This window comes from Ochlerotatus camptorhynchus, unplaced genomic scaffold, assembly GCF_037179485.1.
Source record: "Ochlerotatus camptorhynchus isolate MF236.1 unplaced genomic scaffold, CSIRO-AGI_Acam_v1.1 ptg000070l, whole genome shotgun sequence".
Taxonomy (NCBI): Eukaryota; Metazoa; Arthropoda; class Insecta; order Diptera; family Culicidae; genus Ochlerotatus; species Ochlerotatus camptorhynchus.
The window spans coordinates 4,851,440-4,875,601 of record NW_027040560.1 but is presented as its reverse complement, the minus strand read 5'-3'; the positions used below and the strand labels follow the sequence as shown (position 1 = coordinate 4,875,601).

General features: G+C 38.5%; 1 protein-coding gene across 2 annotated transcripts in view; it reads right to left on the bottom strand.

Moving 5' to 3' along the window:
- Positions 1-23,200, bottom strand: part of cnc (cap-n-collar) — a 237,477-nt gene extending 214,277 nt beyond the window's left edge. Inside the window, exons 1-2 of one of the 2 annotated variants that reach the window (XM_065217073.1) lie at positions 22,888-23,200; positions 20,789-21,154 (exon numbers count right to left, since the gene is read on the bottom strand). In XM_065217073.1, the coding sequence (XP_065073145.1) occupies positions 20,789-21,058 (270 nt within the window). In that variant the 5' untranslated portion in view covers positions 21,059-21,154; positions 22,888-23,200. Of the gene's footprint in view, positions 1-994; positions 3,485-20,788; positions 21,155-22,887 lie in introns of those variants that run through there. The other variant, XM_065217072.1, reaches the window with a different exon arrangement.
- Positions 23,201-24,162: the final 962 nt, after the last annotated feature.

Below are 24,162 nucleotides of genomic sequence, written 5' to 3'. Positions count from 1 at the left end.
GGCTCTGTCATACGACATGTCGCGAACTGTATGTATTTTAGTTTTTCACATAATGAGAGCTGCTGATGTTGTGGTTGTGTGAATTTTGAAAATAGCAAGCAGTGATTTTCCCTACAATTTTCCTTTCCTTTTCTTTAAAAGTTTCTTCCGACTACTTCCGGATTTTTCTTCCAAATTACTCCAGAAGTTTTCTTGGATGTAGATTCATTCTGGAATACGAGTATTATGATTTGCTCCTTTCCTTTCATAAATAAAAGCGTCGTAATGGGATCCAAAGATCAAAGGACGCCCGCAAGTTTAAAGTTTGCGAAGCCTTAGAAACCAGGCCGGATTTTATGATCATGCAAACGGAGATATTTTCATCTGGCAGTGCCACGTGAAATTCAATCAACCCCGAGACGAAAGCGGGACGATTTCATACGGTGCGAGCAAATTAGGCAGCGAAATCAAAAGACAAACAAACTCAAACCCCCTCAATGGAAATCCAGTCGCAAATAAACTCCACTCAACAACATAAAATATGCAACCGACAATCGAGACGCGTGTGTTAATGACCGCACGCACCCGATAAACCACCAACACGGCCAACGTACACACAAGAAGACAGAGGCATTAGGATATTGGCGCACACAAGCGTGTATGACGCAGCACCGACCCAGCAACAATAATAAGCCGCCATAAATTTTGGGCTCGTTCGGCAGTGGCCACTTTCGATCGGCTGAGAGCAAAAAGCTTTACACAGATTGGCTTATCTCTCTCTCTTCGGTTCCGAGTGGTGAAAAAAAGAAAAGAAAAGCCAATGGTAAAAATTTGCACGTGAAAGTGAAAGATTTTAGATTGCTAGTGGTACGATACGAGATACAGACTGGTTGTGATTCATATTGTTATTATTTTGACAACATATCAATGATAATCGACGCTTCCATTTGCGCACCAGCATCGTTATCAGAACGAAACTTGCAATGCTATAAAGATTAGAAACTTTGCGACTCACCTCCAGTGTCAGCTCGGCCGTCAACGGGACCTTCTTGTCCTCGTCGTCGTCCTCATCGACTTCCTCCTTCTTAATCTGCACCAGCTCCTCTACGGGTTCCTGTTTTACAACAACAGTCGCAGAAGCCGCAGCGCCACCGTCACATTCCTGCCGATAGTCTTCGTCGTCACCTGTCCCGAGGGGTTCCTCCTTGACCTTGACCTGCTGGACCTGTTTCATGCGAGCATCGCAAGACTGGCAACATTCATGTGAACTACCAGCTTCTGACTGCTGTTCCAGCTTAGCCTGCTGCAGTTCTTGTTCCAGAACGTGATTTTGGAAGAAGTTCGGCTCGAGTGGAAGCCGGATAAGATCTTCGAACATGGGAGGTGGTTCATTTTTCAGAGGGATCGCGTCCAAGGCGTACGTGTTGATTGGAGCTTCTCCGAAATCGTTCAGATCGGCCATGTTTTGTTCGAGGACCGATGTGCTATCGGCGAAGGGGTCCGTATTGAGGAATATGTCCTCGGTGTCGAAGGTTTCAAAAGTTGGGAGATCGATTGTAACCGATGTAGTTGAGTTGGGCGTTTCCTGTGTCGGTACTGGGGATGGAGATGAAGCCCTAGCGGAGGACGTTTGATTGGTGGAGTTGGAGTTTTGAATGTTGAGCAGGTAGGTTTGTAGGTCGAAATGCGTTGGAACATTGTATTGCGTATCGAAACGGGCTAGATCTTCGATGATCGAAGGTAGAGCCTTTCGATTGACGTATGACTGGTCGGTAAGTGGGGCGGCTCGGAGTTCCAGCTGCCAGCCGCCGACGCCGGTACCAGCTAGACGGGTCTCCCAGTGCAGGTCCAGATAATTTTCAGGATCAACCCGCAGCAAGCTCAACGTTAGAGCCAGATGGAGCAGCTGTTCGACGTAGTTCTTCTTGTTCGAGATCATTTTGCTTTGCGTTGCGTCGTTCGCTGAATGTGCGGGGCGGAGATTTCAAAAATAAATTCGATTTTCTTCAAAACAAAAACAAATCACACGCGTGAGCACTGAAAACAGTCTCTGAGATCATTGAAATTATAAACGAGAGAGGTGTTTAAGTGATAACAAAAACACGAACTGGTTATTACACTCTACGGGTATGAATCAGTCTTTTTGCATTATTACTGCGCACAGCACTTCACTTTAATCATACGACAGGTGTGAGTGTTGCTTCTAGGTTTCGTCAGATCTAGGTTGAAGGCACAAGAAGCCAGTCCCTAATTGCTTCCATAGTAGTCGTTGTCGTTGTTGATGTTATTCTTGATGTTTGGATTTCACAAAAATTTTCGCGATCGCAAACCAAGTCAATTCGATAAACATTGAATTCATACTGCTGTCCTCAATTTTATTCACCGTATTTGCACATAGTCTCAGTTGCAGCACCGTTCTCCGGTGGTTTCATCATCATCGTCGTCGTCGTCGTCGTGGTCTCGACACTCTCGTACTTGACTCCGACTGAAGTTGGACTTTTATGGTCAACTCGTGAGGATTCGAGGCTCGAAGCACCGCACTAATACGTCACCGAAATGTGGCTACTGGTTGCTTGTTTCTTTTGCTGCTCTCTACGCCATTCGTTCCGACCGTCTCCACCTTTCGCCGTAATTGCTACCCTTCCGGAGGGGCTATCTATACTGCGCTGTGCTGGAGAACTCGGAGGAACTGCAACACAAAAAACACACACTCGTATGTACCAACTACGAGGCTCGCAGCTGTATCGATTGGCACTCTGTCTGTGGGCAAATCAATTATTCAAACACGGTCTTCCTAGGCCCTATACGGGTCGCCACTGTTGTCACAACCTTCTCGAACACGATTATCACTATCCTTATCAAACTATACGATACGCGTCTCGTATGTATATCCAAGAGCTATTTCACCACCAACCTGACTGAGCTGGTGATTAATACATACACGTAACTGTTTTCCCGATTCTCCCGAATGAATCTTCACCATCAGCCGCAAGTAGATGGGGCAGTCACTCTTCAATCTTCACTGTGCCTGACGACGACTGAACCTCCGACTTCGGACAACAAAATAAATAGCTCATCAACACTCTGACGAACGATTCGCATCAGGCATTGACTTTCCTGCTGTCAAAAAAACACTGGCACTGGGGGAAAAAAATCTGCTACTCTGTGCTCATCCAACCATCAACGATTCCGGTCGGTGCGTAATCCCAGAGAATAGTCCATCCGTTCTGGAAGGAACCAGATGGATATGTTGATGTTTCGATTGCTTCCACCTAATTGAATGGTCGATGTCGCGAAACTGCGCCGGCTGGTCCGTATCCGAAGGTGAAGTAAATCCGCACCAAGAAATGGCCGAACACACGGCGTCCGACCGATTTGCGATATTATTCGCGACTTTCAACAACCACACACTGCTTAATATTCACTGGTACTTCGAAATTCACCACGACCGAAAGATGACGACGATGTTGCTTGCGAAGCGAGGAAGCACCGCACTTGTCAAAAGTTTTGTATGGATAAAAAACTTTCTTTATTCCATCGCCGCACAGCAAACGAGTGATCGACGATGTGTGCACGGAGGAGCAAACGTAATGAATAATCATTACAATCATCGCTCGAAGAACACACGCACACAAACGCATGCTAGCAACATGACAGGCCTGACAGTGCAATTTCGTTATCTCTTTCATTCGTGCGCATTTCAAATATATACGAAATGTGACGGCACCTCACTATTTCGTACACCAGTCAAAGAATGACAGAGGCAGCTAGTTCCACACTGCCAAACCTGCTTGAAAGTGTCGAATTGCGTACCACCACAACGATGATTTTCGGATGATTATTTTTTCATTCGACAGGAGTGTAGCGTACAATGCTTAAATGCACGGTGGCACTCTGAAGCTTCGACGGAGCTTACAAAGGGTCGACTGCCGACTGTTGGCCGTAATCTAAGAAGCTTCTAGAAATTTTGCGGTCAATGATTATATGCACCCCACAACGAGGGGGGTGACACATCTAAATCTCAAGTTTAGATGCACAACAAATCTCTCACTAGCGAATCAATCTACGAAAAATCTTCTTTCATTTGTCGCATCTAATTGCATCGCGCTTCATATTTTTGCAGGAAATCTTCATAATCGTCATTAATCTTCTTTCTATCTACTCAGCGTGCGCGCAGCTAGCCACAGCAAAACACAATTTTTTCTGCATCGTAGATAGAGTCGTCCCCCTCGCCCCACAATGCGTCCGGTGCTATCCATTGCGGCAAATCTGACAGTAGGGAATGATTTAGCTGTTACTATGCCGCAACTTATCAAATCAGAATGCATTTGGGCGGTGCACATAAGGGGATTAAAATCATTTAAAAAACATTCAAATGCATCAGTTCTTTTTCGATTAAAACCGAATGAAGCCTGATAGGCAGCTGAAAAGCAATGAAGTTTTTACGAGCTACGGGATAGGACACGGAATGCTAAAGAAATTACTTTTCTTTAGCATTTCTTCACCCAGTATACGCAGTTCGGAAGAAATCGGTGAAGGAAGTCTGTTTCTAACCAAACGAGTTCAAACTTTAAGAGGCTTAGATTTAGAACCGTTTAAGTACTGTGGAGCAAACATTTCAAATTTTGCATCAATCTAATGACCATCTACCCCATAAAGCCTGGTACGCAGCTGAAAAGAAATTGGAAAAAAATATTTTTTGAGGATTATTCCCAAAGAAAATTTGACAGCTACATGATTTTGAGATCATAGCTAGGTGTCGTCAAATTTTAAAATTTCCATAAAATAATAGATTTACTGTGAATGACTAAAACTCAGCAAAATAGAGTACCGAGTTTTCAGTATTCATTATGTTTTACTGAACAATCATCACACGAAATTCCAAAATTGCCGATCTCACCAGTTAGCCAACTTGCTTGCGTCATCCTCCTCCGTTTCACCTCGCGCACTTTACCTCGGAAATCTCTGAGTGCTAACAGCAAATCCTCGAGAAAACCTTTGTGAAAATCATGGTGAAAATAAATGAAACATCTGGAAGCCAATACAGGAGTGCTGAAACTGTCACGGAATTGGGCAGTTTATGCACTCCTGCATCGACTTCCAGATATTTCACAGATTTTTAATTTTTTTAATTTAGGTTAGCGACTGAAAGTCAATTTTTATTTGTTATATGCGACAATTAGAAGATACTGAGAGGTTAGCACATATCATCGGCAAGAGACGTGCGTGTGAGAAAATTTGCGAAAAAATCCAAGGGCACCGGTGGGATTCGAACCCACAATTCCCATTCAGTACACGGGTGCATTGCCAATTATACAACGGTGGACCTATGGTCTACGGATGTATTTGGCTAATGACATATGAGTTTCGAATCCGTTTCCCTCCCTTGTCTTTTTGCGCAAGCGTTCTCAATACACAACAATCGTCTATTCAGATTTTTAAGCAAAAAAACATTCACTAACATTGCCTGTTGTAGAGCTCCAGACATGGACAAGCAATCCAAACAACAAGAGAGCCACCAACTGGCTGAACCACCAGGCAGGGTTCCTTCCATTCATTTTGGCTAAAAAAATGTTTTATGAAATTATGGAATAATAAGATATTATAATAATATTTTGTTTGTGTAAGCAACAAGAAAAGATTGTGGAGTTTATGTTTGACACATAATATCAGCCAATGTTGCTGTATGAGGTTCGCAATAAGCGATTTTGTCATTTATCTCACCCACTCTTCGCTCTTCACTCTTCACGAAGAGGCGATCAGAAAAGCGCTCATTGTGGCTCTGTCAAAGCTAAATTTGCAAGTTTTATGTGTCAAACACAAGCTTTAAAATCTTTTCTTGTTACTTACACATACAAAATACCATCATAATATCTTATTATTCCATAATTTCCTAAAACATTTTTTTAGTCAAAATGAATGGAAGGCACCCTGCCACCAGGAAGCGATAAACATGTTAACCATCGTCCCTAAATAAAAATCATAAAAAAATTAATTAATTGAATGCTGTCGATCGTATGGAACCGTATGGAATCAAAAATAAATCATTAACTACCAGTAATTAAACATTTATTATGAATTTACTGACGTATTCATCAAAATACTTACATAAAAATACTGAAAAACTCAAAATAAAGGTAAACAAAAAAATTACTGATATAGACAGCAATTTATTTACTGACTTAAACGGTAATTTTTGACAGTTCAAAGATTTTGCGATTTACGAAATTTTCAGTAAAAGTATAAACAACTGGGTTGAGTACTGGAATGTATGCTGTTAAAAAACACAGTAAAATTTTACCGACTTCGGTAATCTAAACTCTGTGTGTACAAGACGCTAAGACAGTTACTCTACTAAATCCTCGATTAAAATAGCCTGGTTCAGAATCTCAATAGGATGAAAAGAAGTGCCTTTAGCATCAGGTTTAGACTTGTGATTACGACCGAGGACTGATTCTCTCTCTAAATCGGAGATCTAGCCATTTCGGTGAATCTAAGTTTCAACTTGACGATTTATTCTACCAAAAATTTGACTTATATCGGAAAGTTAGCCTTAGAAAAATGCTATCGTTCTAACATAAGTTTGGTAAGAATGAAAGAGATAAAAATCATTTCTAATCTAAATTTATTAGCTTATATCGTTCAAATCTATGCGATGCATTTCAGGACCATACCTCAGGAGATACCTTCCGGAATAATCACATATGTAGTCAAACGTCCAGGATGTACGTGACTGCTACGCAGCACCTATGAAATGGTGCCAGCGTACAATATTATCTACATATGCTGTGTTTTTATAGGTTTTTATTATGCTGCGTGCAGTCACGAGAGGAATCCTGTGGTGCAGACGAGATCGTGCTGTGGTAAGCAAAGATAATAAACGTATTACGTAAAGTTGACTTAAAATTGTGTGTCCTTTCTTTGCTTTCGCGTGCATTGATCCTAGTTAAGCGAAAGGGTACACTCAAAAAATAAATCACATTTCCGATGGAAAATATCCATTAGAATTTCACATAACTTTCATGTGATCTCATAATTGGGAATCGCACCACGAAATCACATGAACCTTATGTGTCCAATGAAGTTTATGTGATTTAACACATAGAATTCATGTGATCATATGAATCTTATGTGAATTTCAGGTAAAAATCATGAATTTTGTTATTGGAAAAATATCATGTGCGTTCCCAATGGAAACTATATGAAAACTTTTTTCAGTGTAGTAAAATAACATCGCGTAACATTTGAAAAAGGCCTATCGTCGTTGATCGATTCTTTCCATCGACCCTCTCTTTGGTTTATCACGACAACATAAACTAATTTCTCGCTATGATCGCAGCACAGCTCGATAGAAGACCGTGTTAACCTGTGCCTGAAACAACACACCCGATGGAAAATGCATCCGCAGTCGCGCTACTCGCAAAAGAGAAAATCTATTAAGAGAATCGATCAACAATGATAGGCCCTTTTATCGTGTGACGCGAGATTATGTTTAAATTGCGTTTGGTAGTTTTTCTTCTTTGCATCGGCGTAAGTGATTCAAGCTTGCTTTCCAATTATTGCTATTTTGTCACATTAACAACAGTGGGACTTTGTAGCGAGCTCTCAACTAATATATTTAGCGTCATATTTTAAAATTTTAAGTCGACAGTGAGCATGCATAAGGGCATGAACGCGATGATCGATTTTCTTCGTCGATTTTCTCTTTATTAACTCACTAGAATTAACGTTTCTCGGTGCATTTGCTATTGATTTTGATAGCCAATACAACCTGTTGCAACTCTGCATTGAACAAATTCTAGAAAATTGTTTCGCTTAGCTGTAGCAATACTAAGAGAAAATCGATGAAGAGAATCGATCATCGTGTATACGCCCTTATACATGTTCACTGTCAAAATTTTGATTTAAAATCGAGATGAGTGTCTATGGAATCGATAAAAATCTAAATTAAAAAACAACATACCCGAACGATAATTTAAATGATAGAAATATTCCATAAATTGTTTGGATGATACCATGAACACGTCGTTAAGTAAAATAACCATACAAATTCCCTTTTGAACTGCAACCGAGTTCCCTTTTGAACTGCAACCGAGTAAAATTCTCGGGATGGATTTTCGTCCGTTTCAAAGTTAGCACTAGTTTTTTTTTTCACAGCATACGCAACGAAAATGGTTTTTCTCATAGAAGATTTTAGCAACAGAGTGATATCTACAAGCAGCTACGGTAAGCTACGCTTATCTGTCAAGATAAGAGGGGACTGGATTAGAAATCCTCAGAGTAAGAGATGGGTGGAGAAATCAAAAATACAATTTGGCTGCAGGGTTTTGTATGTCAATTATCTTGCAACCCTTGCAAGAAGCGAGGGCGGCGGCACATCAAAATCGCAATTCTAGATGCTCGAAATATTTCACTCTAGCGAATCAATCTACGAAAAATCTTCTTTCATTTCTCGCATTTACTTGGTATCATTAATTAACCAAACAGATCAATAAATCAATAGAGTTACAATACCATTTATAATTAGGTTCTTTAATTTTGAAAAATATATCGGTTTCTATTTTGAAAGGGCTTTGTTTTCTGAGCACAACGATATTTTTTCGATCCCATTTACTTCTATCTTGATTTTTAAATCAAGATTTAAAGCAAACTAATCACTTCACTGTTTGACACAAAACTAACAAATTGACAGCTCACTTCCATAGAAAGTACCACCGAGGGGCGCTAAGATGGTGATTTTTGCTTATGTAATCACAATTATTTAAAACAGTTCCAGCGTTTCAAAATTGATGAAATTTTGGATTTCCGTTCCATTTGTGATGCAGATTACGAATATCGAATTACCTTAAAACCCCTAAAGAACCCAATTCTGAAAACTGGTTTAATTTAAGAAGCACACGAAAAATATAGTTGATTTAAATTCTATTTGATTACAATACTCTCACATATGATCTACTAAGTATAAGAAATCCTTGGAAAAAATCGAAAGATGATGTTCGATGGGATCAAATTTTGACGGTTCATTGGGCTCAAAACATTCTCTCCGCTCATTTTTTCCTATGATGATTTCTAGGCTGAATCCCTGGATCAAAACCGTGCTTTTAAAACAATGAGGTGGAGCAGATCGTGAAATATTGTTGATTATTAAACGTGATTATTTGCGTCACTATTTGCTTGTATCGCACAGTGATTTCACTCTCGCAACCTAAGCGATTGCTTAAACTCGGTAATCAATTGAGTTAACTCATTGCTTTTAACAGGTTGTAATCAATAGCGGTGGACCCCTCGTTATAGTTTTTTTTATCAGTACCATCAGTACCAGCCAATGACGTTTATATAAGGTCTGGGCCAAAGGGCTTATTGGTGTTAGTGAAATGTGCAAATGGTTAGTGGTGTTCGTATTATATTGCAATGTTTATCTTTTTACACGAAACAGCTGTTGGCAGTGACGTATTTCTATCTGTTCGCATATGTTCAGCAATGTTTACAACATTTTTGCTTCTAACACCAGCAAGCTGCCTTTTGGCCCAGACCTTATATAAATGTCATTGAGTACCAGCCACCTGTCATCAAGGGGCAGCCAGCATCAACCATCAGCATTTTTCATTAAATAAAATTTTGGATTAACAATAGAAAAGGGCCCACCAGCATTTGTAAACGAACCGTTTTGAAACCCTTTTCTTACAAAGCGGAGTCCACACACGCAAAACAACGCCATCATCATGTAGGGGAAACTTTCTCCTATCCGATGATGGTGTCGGTTTGCGTGAGCGGCCTTCGCTTTATGAGAAAAGGGCTTTAGAACGGTTCGTTTACACTTTCTGATGGGCCCTTTTCTATTGATGATCCATTAAATTTACAGTTCAGTTGGCGTTGGCGCCTACGAAAGTGTTGTTGTTCGTTCCTGCTTGTACATGGAAAGCAAAAAAAAAATGCATTATGTTGATGAAAATCCGGTGATTTACTCAGTGTTGATGATAAAATTTATAATTTATTTAATAACGTAACGCGTTGGAGCGCTAGTCAGGAAAATGCTTAATCGGTGTATTCAAGAGCAAAAAGTCGTTAAATCTAATCGAATTTGAAAGACGCTTGAAAACAGAAAACGGTAACTGCTATCACTTTGTCATCATGATAGGGTTACCATCTCTGAGAAGTTTGTTTTTGTGATTCCTTTGGATTGTCACGACGCTCCACCCCCATCAAGTAGGAAAGTGGTAAGTTTTTTTTCGTTTGTAGCGACTAGTAAGTTGATTTTTTGTAGTAGGAATACATATCTCATTTCCATACTATTGAGAAGTCATGAAGTACTGTCTGACGGTCATAACATTGCCATAATCAATTTTCATATGGAACATCATTCAGTATTCGGTATTACGAATGCTTATCGACTCCCAAGAGGAGCTTGTGAATGTTTTTGCATGTTTCAACAACGATTTTGGGTCAAACTGTTAGGAAGGTACACTTTTTATAAAACTCGTTGGTAAACTTTTCCGCACAATTCTGAGAAGCGCTCAATGATGTTTGCTGAGGATTGTATAGTATACTGCAGTCCCAGTAGCAAGTTGTGGATACACATTCAATCGATTCTTTAATCTACTTCATTTGATTCAACAAATTTGAATGTGTCGACGGTATACAGTTTTTATCCTTTCCTTTATCGCAAAGAACCGACTCCAATATTTCCCCACCTTTTAACTATTATCACTGTCATTTGAGTTTCGACGAATTGCGGACCTATCAATATTTTTAATATTATAAATTAGAAAGTTTTGCAAGGTTTCGTACACATGAAATTACAAAAATATCAATTTAGTTTTGTTTACGATCCCACGATCGTGGACTAAGAAACAGCTTAATTAAGATCATGGAATATGTTTAAAATTCAAGGGTTATCAAATAATTTTAAAGATGTTCGAACTTGTAAGCAATTTCAATATCCCAAATTAAGAAGAATGATCAATATCTTTAATTTTGTAATGATCCTGGACTGTTGGAAAAATATCATGATGCTGGAGGTTCTCGACTAAAAAACATTTTTATAAACAAAGATTTTATGATGTGAATTTTGATATCCTGGGATTTTGAAATTTTTCCCAAAGTATAATAAATCGAGATCCCGGATTTGAAAAAAATCCGGGCGTACAAACATGACAAATTATCAACTTCCAAAACCCAAACCAAAATATGAGCTGTGGGACTTGAGAAAATGGATCCCGGATTTGTACAAATATTCAATATTCGGAAGCATTAAAATGTTTTTTAAAAAAATTCGAAGATCTCGATTTTGATAAATTTTATTGGGTCTAGAAGTTGAATTCTCAAATCACTTAAAAAAAATACATTAAAATCTAAAACCTTCCAGCTAATAGGGTTAACTACCCCATTTCCGGCCTATTAAGCACAACCCGTACTTAGTCTTTCTTAATGTAGCGCAGCTTAGCACCAAACGGAATGTTATTATTACTGATGGCTTCCAAATTTATTTACCTTTCCGTACGTACCGTAAGATTTGATAAAGAGAAACCAATCGTTGAGATATTGTCGAAAGTCTAACACTGCTTCTTGACGCCAAACTCGGCCTACGGATTCTAAACTCGGCCTAACGCATTGAAACGCCAATGAATTCACTTCGGCCTATCGGATGGAGATAAAAATTGATTCAGTCGGAGCGTTTCTTTTGTTTTTGGGAATAATGGGTGCAAACCTTCATATCACGCGTTCTCATTGACTTCGTTCGGCAGCCTATTAACTAAAGCATCGTACCAAACGCATAATTGATTTGTTAACTCTGAAATCATGGATTTATTTGAAGTTTTCTGCTCCATAGGCCCAAAATGGGCGATTAGGCCGAAGTTGTTCTGTACCCTATTTAAAACTTATAAATCTAGAAAATTTTAAAGTGTTTCTGTACGGTAGGCGTTCTGTTGAATTTCTTTAGCTGAACTTTCACAATTATAAATAACTAGCTGAGTGTGCCCGGTCTTGCTCGGGATTCAATATTAGCTTGAGTTTATGCGCCGATTAAAAAAAAAGCATGCTATATTGTACGTAGCCCCCCCCCCCTATTATCTAAGGGGCTACCCCCTATGATTATCTACTTATACCCCCACATTCGCCCCCACATGCCTAATTTGGTTCCATTTGCTTGATTAGTTCTCGAGTTATGCAGAAATTTCTGTTTCATTTGTATGGGAGCCCCCCCTTACAGAAGGGGGAGGGGTCTCGAACCATCATAAGAACCTTCCACGGCCCCAAAAACCCCTGTATACAAATTTTCACGCCAATCGGTTCAGTAGTTTCCGAGTCTATAAGGGTCAGACAGACAGACAGACAGACAGACTGACAGACAGACAGACAGAAATTCATTTATATATATATAGATTTACAATTTCTCATTGTAAAACATCGTCGCTAAAACATTACCGCCATCTGTTGAGTACACTGTGGTGGGTAGTACGCTGAACAGATGCCGGTAATGTGTAAACGTCAAACGCAAGGAAATTGACTATGCGCGCCACAGGTGGCAGTACTACCAACTGAGATACTTTTAAATTGACTGTTAAATGCTTGTTCGATGAACAACTTGTGAGTGTTATGACTGTTTGTCTGTGGTTAAACCATTAAGTAATAATTTTACATTAAAGTATAGCATGATGCATGATGATAGCATGAAAGTAGTCTACCACCCATTGTAGCACGTAAACTAAGTCCGATAGCAGTGGGCTCTCTTCTGTATGTCTTGATCAAGCTTAATGACCCCTGATTGTCCTCAACATGAAGGGCCAAAAACGGATTGGGTGGATCGATAGGCAAAGTCGCCTATACGCATCTACGGGACAGTAAAGAATCTTCTTCTAGCAAAATGATCGCACAATTAATCAAAAAGACGAGCTCTCAAACAGGGAGATGCCCAATGCGTGGGGAAAATAGCCCGCCCTTTATCCACGAAATGCTATCAACGGGTAGTTGGCATTTTCACTCTTCCCATCCAAATCGCTTCAATCGGGTACCCTGATGGTCCGATGAGCAATAATCACCAACTTTCACTGCTTCTTCACCCTTCTGTCCAATTTAACTGCCTATTTGTGAAGTCGTTGTCCTTCTCTGCATCACTGCTAGTCGCTACTAGTCTTCCGAAAGTCACCATGTTATTTCTGATGTGTTCTACGACATTTTGACGTCCATTATCTTTGTATGATAACCTTGAGTTCCTAGTTGCGTCTTATAAAACCGTAAATAATTTTACATTAAAGTATAGGGTCAAAACTGTAGATTCTCGTATTAAGCTTTAATCAGTAAGCCGTTATTTTTTTTTTTTTTAATTTCCTTTATTTCTATCAACCTTGTTTGTATTTTTTCAGGAAAAAAAAAGAATGGATAATCAGGGAATTTATTTCTCATGATTTAATCGACTCCCTGTCTACCCTGGTGCAGTATGGAAAGTGATTTTAAACTGGAGACCGCGTCCTATGACCCTTTTCCGTGTTTGAATACGAAAACGAAAGTTTTCGCATTTTTTATATTACACGGATTACCAAAGCGCTTTCGAATAATTTTGGAAGATTTACAGTAAACTCTCCCTTACTCGATCTCTCCCCTAATTTGATTGAAATCCAGGCTTCTTCAAGCTCTTTGTCTATACAAAATTCAAAAAATTTCCTCCGTAAATCGATGGCATCTTTGGACGTGATTTACGCAGAAAAAATACGATTTTTTTTTAAATTAGGCCCCCCGATAGAACATTTCCATACTAGTCTTATATGAAAGGTGTGACCCTAAGCTTTCGTTTGGTGAGTTTATCAGCGATACTGGAAAATGGAGTAATTGCGCTACGCGAGAAAATTTTGCACGCTCACCTCAACAACCCACATCTTTCGCACCGAGCCATCGGAAAGATGTTGGAAATCCAACAATCTACTGTTTCTCGTGTCATAAAACGTTTTGGAGAATCGGAAGCAAGTAAGTGCAAGAAAAAGTGTTCCGTACTGCGTTGAAGATCACAAGCGAGTGGTTGCTGCCTTCAAACGCAAACCCAACTATTCCGTTCGGGATGTCGCGAAAAACTGCACATGACTGTGAAAGACAAGTTCGATGTTTCAGAGTTCCTCAGGAAACAGCAAGTGTTAAAGTTCCCCAAGAAATTCATGATTTGGCAGGCGATTTATTCGTGCGGAAAACGGAGCAAGCCTTTCGTAACAATTTCAAACCGTAACAATTTCAACCGTAAATGGCCAATTCAATTTTTTTTTTTGTTCGCCTTGGGAAATCAAGTCTACATGAATGAGTGCCTGAAGAAATGACTGCTTTTGTTTCCTAAATCACACAACAATTTTTTGACCTAGGGGCAAGTCAGCTGTACTTTGAGCTAATATATTTACATTGAGTAGCTGTGAGTTACTCGTATTTCCTCAAAAAATAACGAAGTAGCCTGAATTTTACTTTTACCGCCAGCCATTCTGGACAGATTTTTTTTTTTTTAATTTCAAGTAAGTTAATTTTCTTTATAATAGCCTCTAGGGAAAACATTTTTATTATGTTTTGATACTGATGCAAGCTGAAAAAGCTTGTCTATGATCCAACATCGACATCATTTTATTTAAACATTCGGTAGTAACGTGAAGCATAGTGTTTTAACTTATACCATCGTTAAGTTGCACCCTAATTAAATCCCGTATTCTTTTTCCTAGATCATCAAGAACTATTCTGTTATTGACTTTTAAGTGACCATAAACACAAACATGTAAATAAGGAGAGTAACCTGTTCAAGTTTGTTGTTCCAATGTACATGTAGTTACGGTCCTGAAACCGATTGAGCCACCTGCACATCCCTATGAAATAACCACCTATCGAAGAGTTCCAGTACAATCTTAGACTTTGAAACGAATTTTGACAATAACGTATAACTCATATAAACACATCCCTTCGACTTTCGAATATGTTCATCATGTCGACATTATCGTAAAAATTGTACCTCATGAAGAATTATAATTTTTTATTTGGTTTTACAACTTATTTGTTTTTTTTTTTTTTTTTTTAAATCATGCAGGTATATGTATTCTCCATTACGTATCTGGAAGAATATTCACGTTCGGAGTATACTTTCAATTAACAAAATGGAATTAGAAATTATGTTTCACTACCACTGAAGAGACAGACTGCGATGTGTGGAAAAAAATCCAGCGGCTTGTTCCTTAAATATGGCTAACCAAAGTAATCAACGGATACGATAGAACAATAGAAAATTACAACAAGGTATCAGCAGATTACTAAATTTTTTTGAACTTTCTACGAATAAACATGTGTGACACATATTTCGATCAGCATTTTTCTCTCGTTGACTGAGTTGCTGCGATGGCATTTTGACAACGATATTCATTATTGAGCAACGCAAGTAACTCAGAGTTGCTCAAAAATTACTCATGATTGAAAGCTGTCTTGCCCCTAGGTTTTGACCAGATCTAGACCAGTCACTACGCCAAGAACGTTCTGGAGTGGTACCAGACAAATGGGGTCAATTTCGTGCCGAAGGATCTTAATCCCCCCAAACACACCGGAGTTGCGGTCGATCGAAAAATACTGGGCTATATTGAAGCACGAACTCCGTAAGCATCCTAAAGCTGTCACTACGGAGCAAGAAATGTTGAAGTCATGGTTGAAAGCAGAAAAAAATGTCGATTCAACCGTCGTACAAAACCTTATGGATGGAATGAAGAAGAATGTTCGGGTATTTGAATTTGGTGAAAAAATAGGGCCAAATAAAGATACGCAAACCAAACCACATGCAGGGCTGGTAGCGATCACTGCTGTCAAAAATAGTGATTTTAGTGACCATGTTGAAGAAATAAGTGACTAAATAGTGACTTATAGTGGTAAAAATAGTGACTAAAAAGTGACCTTGAATTGAATTAAAAGTAAATTTTAATGAAAACTCTTACGAATTTCTGAGGAGCACAACTCCTGTGAACTTTAAAGGAAAATACCAAGGGCATTCTAAGGATAATTTCATAAAGTTTGTGAGAGAAAACAAAGTCGGAGCATAAGTCCTTGAATTCTTTTTTTCGAAAATATTATCTGTTTCTTTGGTAACAAAACACGCCGAAAACGACGCAGAAATCGTCGCCATAGGAATTTGTATGGCGATGATTTCTGCGTCGTTTTCGGCGTGTTTTGTTACCAAAGAAACAGATAATACTAAAAGGAGGATTACAATTAAATCTGAGAATAACTCCAGGACATCTTTCAAGGAAATCGGAAAAATAAATTCAGGAGAGTTTGCCAAACAAATTATGAGAAGAAATCTAAAAAATTTGTGATGAGAAATGTCAATCAATTCTTAGGAGACTTTCAATGTGAGTAGAATTCCAAGGGAAGGAGTGAGTTTGAAAAGGAAATCTAAAATGAATTCAATGAATATTCTGATAATCTTTCCAAAGGGTGTCTTATTGTAGAGAATTTCAAGGTAATTGCGAGGAAAACTAAAAGAAAATTGAATTCGGAGGATAGCTTCATCGAAATTTCCATTGAATATGGAATGGACTATTCTGAGCTCTTCAGAACTTCCCAAATTTTTCCTGAAGTTAATGAAACTGCCTTGAAGTTCTTTTGTAGTTTAAGAAACTAGCCTGATGCTCATCAAATTCTTAAACTTCCCTGAACTTAATAACTTAATAAAGTTTCCTTAATTTTTCTAACGATCATGAATCTCTTCTAAAGGTTTAACAATTCACTGAAGTTCTCTAAACTTCTTTAAACACCCCTCACCATCCCTCTCCAAAGGGGGAGTTTGGTAAAGAGAGATGAAAAAACCGATTTGTACCTTCCTTAAAAGTTGTCCTAGCTCGCTTGTCTAATATCTTCACACTGCCGTACTCTAACGGAACTATCAACTTTATGCTTTCATCTACTCCATCTATCGTATAAAAATTACCACTACAGTCTGTTATTTGAAATTAGCATCTTCAACTCAATTAACTTTTAATGTCTCTGAAGTTATCTGAAAATCTGGAAACTGCTATAAATTTCCCACTAATTTTCTGGAACTAATGGAACTAGCCTCCCCCTGAAATTCCTCCAATTTTCGGAGCTTACTATACTAACTTCTTCCAAATGCTCCCGCATTTTGCTAATTTTGAAAATTCCTGATTCCTGTCCCCTTGAGCTACATAGATTTCTATGAAGTTCTCGAAATGCTTCTGAAGACCACTGTTCTTCTGTGAAGTTTTCGAAGTTTGTCTAAATTTTTTGAACTTTTATGCTCCCGCAATTTTCATGAAGTTAGAGCGAAATAATAGTTATTTTATGATTTTCACTCAAGTTCTCATGATTTTTTCTGAAGTTCATGAAACTTCCATTAAATTATCAACACTAATTTAAAACTTCTTCAATAGTCTAGACTTTCCTGGTGTTATGAAAACTACCTAAACGATTATTGAATTTCTTTAAAGTTCTCTAAACAGCCCTGAATTGATCAGTATATTTTAAGAACCCGCAACTTTACTGAAATTAATTGATTTGCCTTGAAATTTCAACAATTTTCCTTGACTATTCTAACCATTATGAACGCTCAGTTATTTTCCCTGAACTTATCTATGCTTACCTGAAGTTCTCTTAATTTGTTTAATAATCTGGAAAAAAAATTCTGGTACATAAATATTTAAAATTCCCTGACGTTTTTGAATCAATAATAGAATTCTTGGAATACCCCATAAATCCACGGAATTCCTTGTAAGTCGCTGCAAATTTTCTTAAGTTAATGGGATTATTCTGATGCTATCTGATCGTTCTCGAAGTACTCGGAACTTCGCAGAATATCATGAAACTATCTAAATTCTAAGTTCTCTGGAATTTCTTGAAGATATTTATCGCTGCTTGGTAAAAGTTCGAGCATTTAATTTAATTTATGGAACTTCGTTGATATTCTCTAATCAACTGAGCTAAATTTTCGCATATTTTAAAGTTCTTGAAAACTCCATGATGATGTTCATATAATGTTTATCACGTTCCAGAAATTCTATCGAAGCTTTGCTGAAGCTTCCGGAACTTCTTTCTACAAGGTTTCTACAATTTCCTTGAAATTATTTGAACTGCCTTTTGATTCTCTGATCTGTCTTGATGTTCTCGAAGCTTCCCTAAAGCTCTCAATTAAAATTTCCCTGAACTTCTTTGGACTTCTGTGAAGTTCCTGAAATATTTCTGAAGTTTTCATATATTCTTTGATGGTTCTCTGTACTTCCCTTTTCTCGGAACATCTTAAGGGTTCTAAATTTTTCTAAATTTACGATTAAAGATATTTAAACTTCTCCAAAAAGTCTCAACTAAAGTCATGGGAACTGTTCTTAAGATCTGAAATTCCCCAAATATCTCTAGAACTAGCTTTTCTGAGGTGCTTAGAACTTCTTAAAAATTGTGCAATATTTCTATATTTCTCAAGTTCGCTTAACACCTGTGATGTGCTCTAAAATTCTAGGAACTTCATAAAAGTTCCTGAAAATTTTCGGATGTTAAAAGAACCGATCTGAGGATCCCGCAGTTTGTTTATGGAGCTTCACCGAAATTCTCAGCATTTCCTTTAATTCTTCAGAACTTCTTCAAAGCTCCTACAATTGTTGTGAAGTTAATGGGACTGCAATGAAGGTCTCTAATCTTTCATAAATTACGTTAATTACGAGCTTGAAATAAATCATTTAATATTTTCCTTAATTCAGGCACTTTGAAAATTTTCAATATCTTGAACTTGTACATGGAATACGAAACTTCAAAACATTGAATATTTTTAGATCTTGAGCTTTCTCAAATTAAGTACGTTTTTTTTAACTTTATTAAAGTGAGAAATTAAGTAAGTGCTAAACTTCAACATTCAATGGATTTGATTATAAAGTTGTTTCTTTAAAACTGATTACCATGTCTTAAAAACGATTGGGTTAATTTACTGTTGTTTTTGATCTTCCCGAAAAAAAACATATTTTGAACGCCTTTTAAAAATGCTTTCTAAGCGTGAAATTTATCAGTTAAAGTTCTGGAAAAACCTGGAAAACTCAGGAAATATTATTTAGAAAAATGAGTAGACCCTGTAGATAGAGAAAACGATTTAACGTCACAAAGCAAAGAATTATCAATCTTGAAATAAATTCACACTAAAAAAGTTGAAAATAGTGACTGATTACAAGAAAAAGTGACTTTAGTGACTTGACCTTAAAAAAGGAGACTTTTTAGTGACTGGCTTGAAAAAAGTGACCAAGTCACTAAAAAGTGACTCGCTACCAGCCCTGCACATGTGAACGGGCATACAAGCTTTTTTGAAACAAAAAAATGTAGGCAATTTTCCCGCAAAACAACAACATCTTCTGAAATGGGAAAGTTTCCCCTACCCGGTGATGTTGATGGTTTGCGGTGGTGTAATATGGGTGGCAAGAAAAGGGTGTAAGAAGGTTTGTTTACAAAAAGCGTGTATGCCCTTTTCACATGTTGTTCTTGATATAGTATTACATTCCCTGAAAATTTCATGACAATCGGTTGAGAGACTTATTGTTGACGAGTACTTCTAAGTGATGCAATTTAACTGTGGACACCCTTTAATATTACATAATGAAAACATGAAATATGAAATTAAAAGAAAATTAGAACTTTGAAAGCACTACGTTTTAGATGGGCTTATACGGTTCATGTTAATTTTCATGATAGGCATTCAAATGCAATCGAATCGGTCATGAGGCAAATAAGTTTCACGTGGACTAAATTAGGTTCTAGTTTCAAATTACTTTTTCATAACAGTCGGAGTCGGTACTTTTAATTCGACTCCGACTCTGATTTCATATAAAAAATGCGCCCGACTCCGACTCCACGACTCCACTTATACAGCCCTAAATATTTGTACTGATGGATTTTTCATATAATCATATACTCGATCAGTTTTGAACTACCTTCTACCAGAGATTTTAAGGAAATGATGTTACAAATTGATTTTTTTTCAGGCAGAGCGTAAATAAAACCCTGTTTTATCGAGGTTCTAGAAGAACACATCTTAAAATATTGTTCCACGGTAAAGTCAGAGTGGTAGGAAACGGACTCGAATCCTGTTGTGAGCATGTCAACTGTATGATTTTAATAGTCAATTCGATTTTGCGAGCAATATTCAAACCAGTTTGAAAATCGGGTTTTTTGGTGTATCTTAATATGAACTGGTTCGTAAGAAGAATCAGGATTTTTCATGTCATTATGAATATGTTAGGTGTTAACAAACAATGCTCTGTTCTAGCTCAAGCAACATCCTTATTTGCCATCATATGAGCAAACATTTGTTATGACAATATTATTAATTCGATTTCGTCATTCCCTAGCGGAATATCGTATGAGCAAGTTGAACAAAAATCCCGCTCTAAACGATTCTTGGAATTTGAGAATATGTGCCACGTCTCTCGCATACACACAAAAAGTTAGCTATGTTGGTATTCGATCATTCATTAAGCATCCGTTTCGTTGGTGTTAGTAGCTAACAATAATAGACAAACTAATGACCACCGCCCCCCTCGTATTGATTGAACATTCATAAGTTTGAACGTTCTGACGTCAGCCACTAATTTGTGACTTTTCCATCGAAAATTAAACAAACAAACAAACATTATCATTAGTCTAAATTGGCACGGGAGTATTCAGCATATCAATCACATCAACCTGTCTCGATGCGTTGTTTCCCTACTCCAACCTCCCTAGCAAGTTTTTATTTGTATAGTTCGATCGTTTGTGTTGTATTATTTTTTGTTTCTTTCCTATCATGTTTCGCTACGAATTTAAAAATGTTGCTATTTACCTTGAGATCGTACTTGTTATAGTTATACAACGGCGAAAGACTACTGCTTCGGCCGGTTTCGTCGTTCGCGTTGGGTTTGCTGTTGCTATTGGTGTTGTTTTCACCATCGTCGTTGCTCTTGTTGTTGTTGTTGTTTTTGCTGCAGCTGATTTCGGGGCTGAGATCGGTGCATGCGTTGTCATTGTCCATTCCGTCCTTCAACGAGGCCGTATCGTCAGGCTCGGGAGTCAGCGATTGCATTCGCGGTAGATCTTCGTACTCTAACGCCATCACGTCAGCTCATTAGGTTCCCGGCGAATCGATCTTCTTAGTTCGTGTCACTAACTCTTAGTAGTTCCGCGTCACCACACCGTCGCAAACTGTCACCTAACACCGAATAGAAGGAAGGAGAATCGTTACCGAGAGAGAAAGCGTGACAATTCAAACATAATATGCACACACTGCCGGACTGTGGAGTGGTTCTGTATTAGTTCTGTTATCAGCAGTCTTCCAATTCTTCGCGGGCTCGTGCTACTGATAACACCCGTCACATCAGTATTGACGACCCACCAGCAACAATAATTTCATCATTCGATTCCGAGAGAGTATGCGTCGGACGGGCACACGAGTTCCAAAGTAATGCTTAGTAGCAACAAGTGCGAGCGAGATAGTGATGGAATGTCCAATAAGCAGTATACTTTACAGTGCAGAAAAGGGAATGGGTCAATTTTTGTCTCTTCTTTCGACAGCTACAACGCAAAATAAACAGAAGATGTTTAACCAATACTCACTGCTGCAGCTCGTGATCATACGGAGTAGAGACTCGTTCACTTAACAGGGTTTTAAGGAGTACATGGTTGTGTAAAGAAACAGTTTTTGTTTTCTATAAAGCCGTCATGAGCAGTTCCACACAGATTCGCAAATAGTTTCGGATCGACCTTTTACAATTATGATGAAACTTTGCACAGTTGTTTGTTATTGCCCAACATGCCATTTTACATATTTGGTTCCCTAGTTTTGCACACGACTAATACGAAATACATATGCAACGTCGTTTATGGATGGTCCCTAAGATAATTTGTTTCATGCACCGCTTAGCGAATATATGCTTTCAACTTAGTGTTCTAGATGTACTTCCACAGTTGTTAGAGAGCTTTCTACCCTAATAAAAATTGTATGGTTAATTTGCTTAACGACGTGTTCTGGGTATCATCCAAACCATTTGTGGAATAGTTCAATGATTTGGGTTATCGTTCGTTTATGGTTATTTTTTATTAGGGTAAGCCTGTATCATTTCTGCATTAGTATAATTGTTGTACAAACATACTGTATTGTCGATAAATTTATAGACCGACCCGATATCGCACCCAGTCGCCTACACAGAAAAAAAAAAGTTGTTGAATATTACATCCAAACTGCTGCAACCAGGTCAATCCATCGGTTGTGTAATATAACGTTGTACGATGTACATCGATTTTGCGTACAAAATTACATCCATTGATGTAACATTGTATCTGCTTTTTGATATTACATCATTATTTCATACATCAGCTTGAATTACATTGATCGATATTACATTTTTTGTTGTTGTGTACAGCATTGTCTTCCTTTATAGCTGCACGTTAACCGACTGAGCGCGAGTATCTCTTCAAGCTAAATTTCTTCGCGTGTGTAACTCTGTTCTCGTCCATCCGAAAACAGTAAATCCACGTGACGGCAAACAGCTCGATATACCAAAACAGTTGCTTCTTTCTATTCTTCACTATTCCATATCACTCTCCCGCTCGCACTGGATTTCTAACTCTCACTCACACCTTCACAAGGAAGACCCATGTCCACGCGAACAGGTCTGGCGAGGCGGGACTGACTATCTCTTTCATTCCCTCGATTTGGAAAGGAACATTGAGCTTGACGTCACACACTTGCATAAAAACAGCTTTAGAATGAAAGAGATGACTAATTCGCATTTACCAGACCTGCTTTCCTTCACATGGATGGAAGACTGCTAAATAACTAAATATATCCATATGTACTTTGATATCACAGGCCACGGTAAGCCCAGCGGAAAATATCTTCAAGGGATCCCAAAGAAACAACTCCCATCACCCACTGCATCGTACCACGAAGTTCACGTTTCACGCCGATCGATCGTAGAACCGCGCCAAACGACGTAAGCACAACAAAAACTTAGCACAATGTTTCGCACGTGAGTCTACTTGGATTTTCGTTTATTTTTTGGAGAAAACTATGTCGCCACGGCCACCTAGCACTTTGAAAACACACTCTCGAACGCGATCGACTACTATGATCTGGGCTGTCTCGCGAAAACACAAACGCACACGGAGCACGATCGGGGAATTCGGGGCTGTTTACGATCACTACTGGTTTTGAATAAAAATACGTCCGTCCGTCAGGTTCGCATATCTACTCTGTTCGGTTGTTGTTTTGAACACACTAATAATTTGAAAGCTTATTTCTGGTTTTAGCGTTTCGGTGTCTTTCGCCTTCTTCGTATAGCTTGTTTCTTTATTCTCCTCTTCAATCCATCAGCCCGCGGTAGTCACTATTGTACGCAAACGTCATCGTCATTAATACCCCGCACGAGTCTCGTCGGATTCCTCGTCCAGCCAAAAGCAGCGATTTATCGCGACACTATAAAAACAAACTGAGACCTACTTGATGGTGTGTGATTCGGGTATTTTTTTCTACAACGTTGACTGTTCAACATTGTGTGTCACATAACACGGTCTTAGTATACCGGTCGATTGTGTTGAAGTTTAATAAACGAATCATTATCAACGACGATGATGGTTCTGCCGGCCTACTCCTACTACTATTCCATGCATTTAACCGTTTCGGGTTCGAAAAAAACACCACCCTATTAGTGACGGCACACTTCAAGCAAATCAGTGGCGCGTTGCTATTGGGGTGGTATTCATTTCCAAGTTAACTCAAGTGCAGCGAAAAAATGCGCTGACCTTAGGCTGATGGGGTGGTTTTTCGGGTGAGTTAATATATGCGTACATATACACGTGTGTGCGGTTCTCGCGGCGATGTTGATCGAATATCCATCTGTATAAGGGTGCCGTTTCGGTTTGGGGGTTAATGTAGATTATCCGGAAGTGATTAACACGCCTCACTTCGGCAAATTGCTACGATGATTATGGATTCTATTATTGCTCGGTTTGGCATCCATGGGATGCTACACGCAAAACAAATTTCTCTTACATTCAATGTAAGGCTGGATTTATTACATCCTCTGCATATGTTTCATACAACAAATGCAATGGCAGGTCTTGCAATGAACTGCAGCGTACAAGCAAGTTTTTCCAGAATGTATATTTTTGTATAAAACCTTCACGAGATGATTTTCAAGACGCAATGCATTATGGGGA